Source organism: Electrophorus electricus, chromosome 23 (genome assembly GCF_041902795.1).
Source record: "Electrophorus electricus isolate QZ-2024a chromosome 23, ASM4190279v1, whole genome shotgun sequence".
NCBI classification, from domain to species: Eukaryota; Metazoa; Chordata; class Actinopteri; order Gymnotiformes; family Gymnotidae; genus Electrophorus; species Electrophorus electricus.
Window position 1 is genome coordinate 7,155,338 of NC_137519.1, and position 12,163 is coordinate 7,167,500.

General features: G+C 43.7%; 1 protein-coding gene and 1 long non-coding RNA gene across 2 annotated transcripts; one reads left to right on the top strand and one right to left on the bottom strand.

The window, feature by feature from the left end:
- Positions 1-90: 90 nt before the first annotated feature.
- Positions 91-8,537, bottom strand: gucy1b2 (guanylate cyclase 1, soluble, beta 2). The gene is made up of 14 exons (XM_081706178.1): positions 8,405-8,537; positions 7,773-7,846; positions 7,193-7,287; positions 6,396-6,556; positions 6,009-6,108; positions 5,574-5,834; positions 5,146-5,243; positions 4,801-5,017; positions 3,592-3,912; positions 2,838-2,986; positions 2,316-2,462; positions 2,036-2,190; positions 1,507-1,691; positions 91-1,207 (listed from the first exon to the last, which is right to left on the bottom strand). The coding sequence occupies exons 1-14, from the start codon at positions 8,405-8,407 to the stop codon at positions 993-995; spliced, it is 2,181 nt and encodes a 726-aa protein (XP_081562304.1). The 5' UTR covers positions 8,408-8,537; the 3' UTR covers positions 91-992.
- A 2,069-nt stretch (positions 8,538-10,606) lies between these two features.
- LOC145653230 (uncharacterized) lies at positions 10,607-12,031 on the top strand. Its single transcript, XR_014119604.1, has 2 exons — positions 10,607-10,741; positions 10,892-12,031. It is a non-coding gene; the product is annotated as an uncharacterized LOC145653230 (long non-coding RNA).
- The last annotated feature ends 132 nt before the right edge of the window (positions 12,032-12,163 follow it).

Consider the following 12,163-nt stretch of genomic DNA (forward strand, 5'->3'; position numbering starts at 1 on the left):
GCTTTCACTTTGTCATTTATTTATTAATTTTTTAAATGAAATAGTCACTCTTATGATTCAGGGTTCATTCAGTGGTCTTTCTGAGACTGTTCTGAATACGGTGCACATTGAACCCTTTCATGGCGAGCTAGAGGAGACCTTTTAGAGTGAAAATAGACCAGAGCTTCAGAAGGAGAACATATCCGTGTGCATGCAATAAGATCCACTTCTGCTTCTGGTCCTTAAATAAAATAGGGATGTAACAGGTGATAACAAATAATAAATCAACATATAAAGTTTAGAGGTAAACGAATCTGACAGGCTCATGCTTCAAACAGTTCTTACGTGGAATCAAAACAAAAAAAAAAGCCAAATCACTTAGTGACATTTTGATATTATTCTAGGCAAAGTGTGTGTGTGGCTAGGTGTGTGTTTGTGTGTTAGATGAACAATGTGTCTCACAGATTTGAAACTTGCCCTCGCTGTTGTAATACTAATTGACCAACCAGAGGGCTACTGGCTGTTAACGAGGTCATCGCTGTGGGACCAGGCTGTTTTTATTTCAGTCAGCTGTATTTGCCATCTGATTTTCATTTGCAAACCCTTAGAGACTTTTCCTTGATTTCCCCGGACTACGATTAGTGTTCTGTGGGGGTTGTGTTTTCACCATGTTGTGTGCACAAGGAGAGAACAGGTGTAAATGAAGCCTGGCTCCAGACCCCTGCTGGGGGCCAGGCCAATGGGATCACTCCCAGATGGCACACCGCTCAACTGGGAGACACTGAGCAGAAATTATGGCTTTGCGTTAAAAAAGACCTTTAAGGAGGAATGATACTGATACCCACCAAAAGATCTACCATACTTGAAAGCAGTAGGATAGTTGAACAGACGGACATCGTGGCAGACATTTCCCAGTAATTTGTGGCTAGGAGGTTAAAATATGTGTGTGTTTTGAACCTACTGAGGGTAACAATGACCCATGAACGAATGCCGTCTCCACAGAGTGGCGTTATCTAAAGCAGAGTGCAGAGACGAGAGTTGACAGTGACGCTCTCAGGAGGGAGGCCATATTCCAGGGGCTCAGAGTAGTCAGTCAAGAAGTTCCGAAGGGCGAGGCCATTAGGAGTGACATCATCAGAGGAGGGGAGAAGGGAGGAGCTACAGCTTTGACCCTTGTGAGACAGCGTCCTGTTGTCCCCAGTGTTCATCTGTCCTTCCCCTGCATCATCTAATCAGAATGAGAATTACAATGATCCTTTTTGGCTGGCGCATGGATAAGACTTTCATCTGGTACTTATTAGAGGACCTTTGCAAAGCTGTCTTCATATGCACCTTAACTTCCACTGAAGAATAATTCTTGTAAGTCTGCTAAATTACATGGGCAACACTCATTTACAAAGCCCTCAAACAAAGACAAACTCAACTACCATGTCGATCTCTGCTATAAATCTATGATATGTTCTGCGTGTTCTTCTATAATTAAAAAATATGTTAAGAAATGTAGGCTCGTATGAAAGGCTTCTTTACCATCTGGGTGTGCTGCCTCCTGTTGGTCATCTCTGTACACGCATGCCCCTCTCTCTCCTCTGCCCATGATCTGCTCCTCAGACCACTGCAGGTTCTTCAGCAGGAAATAGGTGGTCATCAGGCCCTTGCCCTTCACGTTGATCTCCCCCCGTTCACGGATCTCAAAGGGTTTGTCCTTCAGAACCCTTCAGAGGTCAGAGCACAGAGTCAAACAGGCTACAGTACAGTAGCATATGAGGCCCGACTTCTTTAGTGGGTTTTGAGACATCTAACATCTAACTGGTGTGCGGCAGAAATGGGCAGGTCAGCAACCGTAACATAATGAGAAGCCCAGGAGTGCAGTGAACCTGCAGACAAACATAGCAGAGACACAGTGCCTGTTGGAATATGGGCTTACTCTGAGTGGGAGGTTTCTGACAGAAACTCAGCTTGGTGTCTATAATACAGCTCAGGTGCTTATAGTTCAGAGTGATGTTTATGAGAAAGTTTGTTCAGCTGTATTTGTGTGTATATTTAAGGAGAAGCATACCTGTAGGTAAAAGGGCTCAGGTGTATATGGTCCGGGATGCCGTGACTCTCCATACGTGAGGCAGTGTTCACGGTGTCTCCAAACAGGCAGTATCGGGGCATTTTCTCACCCACAACCCCTGCCAGCACAGGACCTGTGTGAAGACCTACTCTGATCTGGAACATACACATAGAAAAAAAACATAGTATCAGTGAAACAATGTGAGTTCTTGGTGATAATGCTCAGATACTTCCCCTCCATGTCCCTGCTGTTGCTGTTAAGCAGAGGAGAGAACCTCCACCTGGATCGGCTGTTTAGTGATGGGGTTGGTCACCTCCCTGGCTGCGATCCGCATGGCCAAGGCAAAGTTGGCGACGCGTTCGGCGTGGGTGTCCTTGGGGATGGGCACTCCTCCTACCACCATGTAGGCATCGCCAATGGTCTCCACCTGCAGCAAGGTTCCAGTCACAAAGTCTTGGATGAAAAAGACTGCAAAGCCTCAGACAAATCTTTTCACCCGGGTGGACTGTCTCACTGTTTGGGTTACGCCTTAAAGATGTGCAATCCCAGATGTTTTCATTCATGACAGATTTGTGAATGTCACCTCAGACATGATGCACTAGCAAATGCAACGTGTACTCTGGGGGGAAATTGCTTTGGAAAACATTATTATCAGTCTATTTTACTTGGCTGTGTACAGCCTTGGAGAACCTTTTAGGTGTACTGAACTTGAACACAGTTGTTCAGACGTGGTTCATAAACCTTGAAGTAGAAATGCAGGGCTATATGACCAACTGCCGAATGTCACATGTCTTTCTCTGACCTTGTAGACGTCATGGATGTTGGTCAGGCGGTCAAACTTTGAGTACATGCTGTTGAGCATGTGGACGATGTGGATGGGCTCACAGGCTGCACAGATATTCGTGAAGGTGACCACGTCACTGAAGAGGACAGTGCACACCTTGAACTCACCTGAAGTGAGGTGACACCACAAGGACAAAATAACCCAGAGTGAGTCAGTACAGAGCAAGCAGGCAAGCATGCAGAGCTGGGTGTGGAAACATTTGTGCTGAACCTAAAAAATTGCATAGGTTGGATATTTTACAGAGTTTCCAGATTCACTAAGGCCATTTCAAATTTTCATCTTAAATCCATCAACATTTCATATTCTCATCTAATCCCTGTCGCACGTTTGTCAAAAAGTGTGAACAGCTGCCATGTCAGGTTCAGCAAACATTCACCAAAAATGATAAGGTTAATCACCCAGGCCGATTTGTCTGAAAATGTTCATAAAACACCTTTCTACAGGCAAAAAGAACAACTATCCTGTTTTTAAAGATGAGCAAAAACATCACTATAACGATATCAGTATCAGAACTGAGAGCTGACAAAGCCAGAAAGTAGGAATCTTAAATGTTATTAGAGCTGTTTTACTGTCATTTAAGGTCTGTGCTCTCGCAGGCATAAAAAAGACGATATCAAATCAGATGAAAAAAATCAAAAAACAAAAAAGAGAAACGAAAAACTTGGTGAATGCAGAAAGTCTGAATAATTCTACCCTCCACCTGCTCCCTCACCTGCCTCCACCTGCTGGCCCTCTTTGAGCTGGTTGGCGACGTGACGGGGCAGCATGGCGTAGAGCAGTGTCTCTGTCTTCTTTTTCTCCACCTCCAGGTGGCGTGAGAGGATGCGCAGTTCTTCTTTCTTGCGCTCCAGCTGGTTGGAGAGCTCGATCTCAGCCAGGCGCTGCTGGTTCAACAGAATGAGGTCCCGGGTGGTGTCGTGGGGCGCAATGTCGGCCAGGTGCAGACCGCGCTCTTCCAGCTCCTGTAGACTACGCAGCTTAGGAGAGCAGAGATACAGCATACAGCACAGAGACGGCATCCACACCATCTGACCTGCAACACACACACACACACACACACACACACACACACACACACAGCTTAGGAGAGCAGAGATACAGCATACAGCACAGAGATAGCATCCACACCATCTGACCTGCAACACACACACACACACATACACACACACACACACACACACACACAGCTTAGGAGAGCAGAGATACAGCATACAGCACAGAGACGGCATCCACACCATCTGACCTGCAACACACACACACACACAGCTTAGGAGAGCAGAGATACAGCATACAGCACAGAGACGGCATCCACACCATCTGACATGCAACATACACACACACACACACACACACACAGCTTAGGAGAGCAGAGATACAGCATACAGCACAGAGATGGCATCCACACCATCTGACCTGCAACACACACACACACACAGCTTAGGAGAGCAGAGATACAGCATACAGCACAGAGACGGCATCCACACCATCTGACCTGCAACACACACACACACACACACACACACACACACACACACACACACACACACACACACACACACACACACACACACACACACACACACAGAGCTTAGGAGAGCAGATATACACCATACAGCACAGAAACATATCTGTACCATATGACTTACAAAATACACACACACATGCACACATAAAAACACATTGATTCTTGCTACAATAGTGTGTCAAATCATCAAATCAATGGCAAGTAATTTCTGCACCAACCTATCCCAACATCAGTTTTGTAAAAGCTACTTAAATTTAGGATTAGAAATAAATCTGATATAATTACTCAAGTCTGTTGTGTTACTGGTTTAGCACTTTCAGACTGGTAATTATAAACACAATATAATTTGATAATATGTTAATATATGATGTTAATATTCAAATAGCATGATTTTACCACGGAGTTTGAGCAGGGGCTGGTTCCGGAGGTCCTCGGGAAGCGTTTCTCTCTTAGCCTTCAGCACAAACTGACTGTTGATGAACTTCTTTATGCTGGAGATGCTGAGGGCAACCTCAGGGTGGACCACGCTGAAGTACTGCCGCAGTTGCGCGCCCCGCATCTGCAGGCCTGGCACAAGCTTCTGGATGTTCACGCCACTTTGTTTCACCAAGAGCTGCACACAGGCCGGGAGAAGTGGGTTTGGTTCTGCTTCCAGAGAGACCAGCTGGCGTGATGGACTCCAGCTCCAAATGTGCTGCATTTGCCATATGTGACGTGAAAGACACTGGAAGAAAGTCTTACGTCTTGGTCAAAGACGATGTGAAAGGGGAAGGCACTGCAGAAGGTTTTCAGATCAATCCACAATCTGCCTGGGTAGCTGGGGCAGAAAGACTGCAGGTCTGAGACAGAGAGATATGTGACTCATTAGCTGTGTTCTACATGCGTATGAGAGGCTGTGTTATAAGTGTGTATGAGTGTGTGCATGATGGTTACGTAAAATACACACACGATATGTCATCTGCTTCTGAAGCAATAAAGTAATCAATATTCTAATCAATTAAACCTATTCTATGAGATTTCAAGTTTTACTGGGATTTAGAATTGATCTTCTGAGAACTTGTGTGATTTTGGTTTGGATTAACTAGGTGATTTTAGTGTGGATAACTAGGTGATTTTAGTGTAGCTCTTTGTGGTGTGAACCCTTGTAAACCTTGTGGATGAGTGGAAACCTGGTAAGACGGTCCCATGTCCAGGGTCCTTGGCTGGACATGTGGGGATGCTTGACCCCGTGAGCCTCTCTGGTCCTTTCTCCTGTCCCCTGGCCTGGGCGTGCGGCAGGGCGTCAGTCTGTGTGCCCTCGCTCTCTTCAGTCATGAGGAAGACAATGTGTTCTCTTGATCCCTTCTCATCCTCTTCCTCCTCAGCCTGCTCCAGCACGGTCATGGTCACTCTGCAGCCGAAGAAATCCTTCGCCACGGCTTCGATGATGCCTGCCATGTCGTCATGGAAACAACACCAAACAGGGAAAGCGAGAGGTGTGTTTTACCTTGTGGTGTAAGCTAAGTGTAGAGGGGAGTTTGGTACCAGGAACGATGGGATGTTAGTGTAGAAGGGAGTTTGGTACCAGGAACGATGAGGTGTTAGTGTAGAGGGGAGTTTGGTACCAGGAACGATGGGGTGCAGTCCTTTCCTCTTAGAGTAATAATGGAGGAGGGTCCTGCTGTCACTGATTCGCTCCACACGGAAAGAAGGAGCGTTCATCTCCTGACACCCCCCGCCCCCCAACACACACACAAACACACACACACAAAGAAAACAGGACTTTGAAATATACAGAACATAAAATATACCACACACTAAAAGACTGAGCGGACATCTGTGGATAAAGGACGTGCCAGGATTTACTGTAATGACTGTGTGAACTACATTCCCGGAACAGTGACTGTGGACTTGACTGGTAGTGCACACAGTGGTAGAGGAAACCCAAGCTGTCTGCATTCAGTTCAGGGTAAAACAGTCAGAGAGAGAGAAAAGGTAGTATAAAACCACACCTGGTAAGATAATGCCAGGTAACTATGGAGAGCATCCAGGTTTTCAATGAATTCCACCAGGTTCCCGCCAAGGGTGCGTAGCATGGAATCGTAGCCTGACATTTTACAGAAGCTGAAGAAGTATTCTCCAAAGAGCTTCAGGACCACCTCAGAAGATACACCTGAAAGACAGAGAACCATGGAACTCAGCGTGTGGGTGTCCGTCCTCCCGCTGCACCCAGTGCTGCTACAGTATCCAGTGATCCCCCCCTGCGGCTGCTGCTCTCTGGGGTTCAGGTGAGCAACCTGAGACTGGCACTGACATTCGTATCTGTCCCTGTCCACACACTCCTGCGAATGTGTGCTCCTAGGTCACACACTGCTCTCGATGGACAGCCTTCAGTCGGCCTTCAGCAGGGACATTGTTAACACCTATGCAGAGCTCTTCCTCCCTCTCTCTCTCTCTCTCTCTCTCTCTCTCTCTCTCTCTCCCTCGCTCTCAGAATGGAACACAAGCATCCCAGAGGGCCCCACTCGAGGGGCTGTGAGTGCCCACACTGAGTCCTTCACAGGGACACTTTGCTCTGCTTTCTTCCTCTCGCTTTTTTTTTTCCATACTCATCTTCACGCATCGACACTGAATTCAACCCTGAGCCCACTGAGAAACTGCAAGGAACACTTCAGTACAACTCAGCACAGCGCTAAATAGACAATGTTCCTGAACTGATGATGGCGGGAGAGATGAGTGGGACTAGGAAAAAGAGCATGTGACTGAACTAACTATAAAAGAGAGCAGAGAAGCACCAAGGCTCACTCACCCAGCACCCTGCAAGCCTCCTGCACCAGACGAAGGGTGATCTCATCATCGTAAATCTCATATGTCATGAAGGTATCTTGGACCTCTGCCGATAACCTACGAAAATTCAGTCGTGAAACAACTTCCGTCACAAAAATCGGAAACTGTGGGTTCATAAAACCTATCACCAGATATATTAAGAGGTTAACAGCTAATAGCATCACAGTAACTCCAGTAAGACAATAACAGAAACACCAGTGCTGGTATATTTGCATGATAGGTGCAATAGTAACATGAGGTGGTAGCTCAGTGGTTAAAGTACTTGAGTTGTAATGGGAAGGTTGCTGGTTCAAGCTCCACCGGTGCTGAGTTGCTACTGTTGGGCTCCAAAGCAAGGCCCTTAACCCTCAAGTTTTACTCAGTCATAATTGTAGGTTGCTTTGGATTAAAGTGTCAGCTAAATGAGGTAACTTGGCACTAGTTTGACAATTTTAGCCACAGTAACTTTATGAATTTAAATAATGTGTCACACTTTGCACGCTGTAGCGTGGTCCAGTATGTCAAAAGCATTAAAACCACCCACTGAGGAAGGGGTCACAGACCTTAGATTGTCCCAGGTCTCTTCTCCAAATTTATCAACCACTAACGTCCTCAAGCATGTGTTAATGAAGCCGTACTGTAAGGATGGAGAATACAGCAACAGTCAAAGGACAAAAATAAACTGAGATAACATTGTTCTGACTGCAGATAATACACTAACCTCACTCCAGATAATACACTAACCTCACTCCAGATAATACACTAACCTCACTCTAGATAATACACTATCCCCACTCCAGAAAACACACTATTCCCACTCCTGATAATGCCACACGCACATATTCAAATTATTATATTCATTTCACCCACACACATATTGCAAAAAAAAAAAAAAGTACTCAGTTTATGGAAACTTACATCTTGGCACATTTGAATGCTGCCTCATAATTTAAATCTGTAACTGGAGCTATTTATTTATTTATATATCTACTGCAACCTTAACAAGAAAAGTAATATAACTCAAGCCATAAACCATTTTAATAATCTTAAGTCAGATCGGAAGGTTGGGCATCAATGTTTATAGTAAATCCTATATATGTTTCTTACACATTTCTTGGCTAATTACTTCGCTCTATACATGACACATTAGTTAGGAAGACTAGTTAAAACTAACTAGGGATGAATGTGCACTTACCATCTGTGTAGTGTAGCTCTTACTCTCAGTGCTATACTGGGGATGGCAGTCTGTCCATGGTCTTTATATCTACACTAACACACATGTCCCTCACATGTAGATTTAATTAGCATTTCAAACTCCTCCTTCTTGTACATCCTTGTACATACACACGCGAATGGCCACACACACACACACACACTCACTCACTCACTCACTCACTCACTCACTCACTCACTCACTCATTCACTTCAGTGGTTAAAGTACTTGAGTTGTAATGGGAAGGTTGCTGGTTCAAGCTCCACCGGTGCTGAGTTGCTACTGTTGGGCTCCAAAGCAAGGCCCTTAACCCTCAAGTTTTACTCAGTCATAATTGTAAGTTGCTTTGGATTAAAGTATCAGCTAAATGAAGTAACTTGGCACTAGTTTGACAATTTTAGCCACAGTAACTTTATGAATTTAAATAATGTGTCACACTTTGCACGCTGTAGCGTGGTCCAGTATGTCAAAAGCATTAAAACCACCCACTGAGGAAGGGGTCACAGACCTTAGATTGTCCCAGGTCTCTTCTCCAAATTTATCAACTACTAGCGTCCTCAAGCATGTGTTAATGAAGCCGTACTGTAAGGATGGAGAATACAGCAACAGTCAAAGGACAAAAATAAACTTAGATAACATTGTTCTGACTGCAGATAATACACTTACCTCACTCCAGATAATACACTAACCTCACTCCAGATAATACACTATTCCCACTCCAGAAAACACACTATTCCCACTCCTGATAATGCCACACGCACATATTCAAATTATTATATTCATTTCACCCACACACATATTGCAAAAAAAATAAAAAATGTACTCAGTTTATGGAAACTTACATCTTGGCACATTTGAATGCTGCCTCATAATTTAAATCTGTAACTGGAGCTATTTATTTATTTATATATCTACTGCAACCTTAACAAGAAAAGTAATATAACTCAAGCCATAAACCATTTTAATAATCTTAAGTCAGATCGGAAGGTTGGGCATCAATGTTTATAGTAAATCCTATATATGTTTCTTACACATTTCTTGGCTAATTACTTCGCTCTATACATGACACATTAGTTAGGAAGACTAGTTAAAACTAACTAGGGATGAATGTGCACTTACCATCTGTGTAGTGTAGCTCTTACTCTCAGTGCTATACTGGGGATGGCAGTCTGTCCATGGTCTTTATATCTACACTAACACACATGTCCCTCACATGTAGATTTAATTAGCATTTCAAACTCCTCCTTCTTGTACATCCTTGTACATACACACACACACACACACACACAGACATACATACACACTCCCACACACATACATACATACACACACACACACACACACACACACACACACACACACATACATACATACACACTCAAACACACACACACACACACACACACACACACACACACACACACACACACACATACACACACACATACATACACACACACACAGACACACATACACACACACATACACACACACACACACACACACACACACACACACACAGTCTTTGAAAAATAGACCTGTGACAAAGAGAAGCAAAAAAATAAGATGCAGGCCACCCACTAACTGATGCTGAAGAGCGTTTTAAAACACCTGTGCACCGGTGTCTCTGCAGCCAGTCCAACATCCTCATTTCACCTAAATCACAGTCAAAGCTAAAGTAAGCCAGACGGCCCATTGTGTCGTCTCTAAAGAATTTAATATCCATGTTTCATAGCAAAGTTAAACTGTGGAGCCTTGTGTGATAGTGTGGGTCTGCCAGCCTGCGAGAATTTGGCTCCTGGTGTAAGGAACGCACACCCCAGACCCACTCTGACTCTAATACCAGATCATCCTGCTTAACTACCAAACCACATTTGTTAAACCAGCTATTACTGGAACCGTTGAGCGCTGAATCAAAAAAAGAATTCAAGGAAAATCCTGGATTTGTAAAAGATTTATCTATTCTAAATGTCCACATTCCATTTTTGTTTGCAAAGTTTGTCAGAAGATTTCAGCAGGTGTCATCAACCTAGAAAACTACCACAAAAACCCCAGAGAAAATGATCGCTCAGAACATTCCAGCATTTTACCAGAGTCCATGTCTGCATTTCACTCCAGCATGGTACGACTGTCAGTGGCCAAACCTGTTGGGCAAACCCCTACATGCACTACCTGGTAAATTGTGTCAGGTGTCATATTACTCAGAAAGGTCCCTACAGATATCATAAATCTGGCTGTAAAAGCCAGTGTATCAGGTGAAGGAGGATAGTGCACAGTAACTCTAGAGACACCAGCACACACAACGCCAAGCTCACCAAGGTAAGTGGACTTTGTTGTTTTCACGTGAGCTGATCCTAAGAATAGTAACTATGTGAAAATTGTTTTCAACGTTCTACAAAGAAAAACCTTTGGAGTTAAAGTGAGCGGCAATTATTACCGTTAGCCTAACACGTGATTTCTCTTCTACAGATGTTTTGTGAGCGCTCTTTGTGGACTCTGAGCTACCAGAACCATTTCCACAAAGACCAGCGACGTTTGCGACACATCGCCCTGCTGGATCTGTCATCAGCATGCGTGGCTTGTGAGGCCAAAGAGGCTTCGCTTGTCCCTATGAGCACTGGCTATTCCACCAACGTCCAGGACAAACCAGATTACAGTGTAAACGTTTCACAACATCCCTACTGTGAGATTATCATGGAGATGAAGCAGCAGGAGCCCTGTATCCACGACGCCGGGATGAGTGTCGTGGAGCAGACAGGTCCAGACGTGTCCGCTTACAGCTGTAGGCCAAAAAACCCTTGACTTTTTTCCATCATTTTAAGAACTTTACCTAAATTAGTGAATTGCTTATTTTTCTTGAATTATATTTATTTTTATACTGATTTATGTATTTGTACTTGGATGCTCATTTTGGAATATCCATTTATAAATTGTTATATGGTAGTGCTTGTTGTATACATGTCAAGTCTTGTTTTATTTTACAGAAATAATATGTCTCAAACTTTAAAACTTATTTCTATGTGGATAGTTTATGTCCAAAAACACCATTTATTAGAAACACATTATTTGAATAGCTGTATCATTAATACTTCCACTAGAGGGCAGCTGTGAGCTACGGTCGCTGCTTTGTTCAAGAGTGTTGCTGCAGTCTCCCTTTTGGAAAAGGATATAACATATAAAATATATATAAGGATATAAGATAATGGATTCTTGTTCAGCTCCTGGGATTCAGCACATGCCTAAAGCAGTCAGACTTATTCTCCACAATTAGTTTGTTCTTTATGTTCTAAAAATGTCATCAAGTCACAGGGATTTGGGAGGCTGTATGTGTCCGGGATCATCCTCACATTTTCTATAGTGTAGGACAAGTTTGGAAACCAGCTACATTCCTAAGACTCATATAGAGCTTTGTGACTTTGATTAAGTGATGCTATTTCTGAATCACTCAGAGCAGCGGTATATACACAGAAAATATGCAAGAGTTAAACTTGAGTAAAACCCTTAGTTAAGGGGTTGCAGGAAAGAGAATGAATCCAAAACTTTCCTTGACAGTATGATGCTATGGTTATTTCACTTTACTGAAAGCACACTATAAATCATTTTACAACATTTTCTCTGTTATAGTCTCTGTCATGCCCCAGTCGGCAGCTAGCCAGGCCAGCTCCCGCATATCCACCAATCACATGTCTCAATCACTTCTCAGCTCCCAATCACCCTTATATTAGTTTTTTTTCATTATCA

What these genes read in the sequence shown, in the direction of transcription:
- gucy1b2 (XM_081706178.1), bottom strand. An exon ending in GCCCCTGCTCAAACTCCGTG is followed by an intron (nt 3,913 to 4,800) that starts GTAAAATCATGC and finishes TGTGTGTTGCAG; the next exon opens with GTCAGATGGTGTGGATGCCG. An exon ending in TCACTAAACAGCCGATCCAG is followed by an intron (nt 2,191 to 2,315) that starts GTGGAGGTTCTC and finishes TGTATGTTCCAG; the next exon opens with ATCAGAGTAGGTCTTCACAC.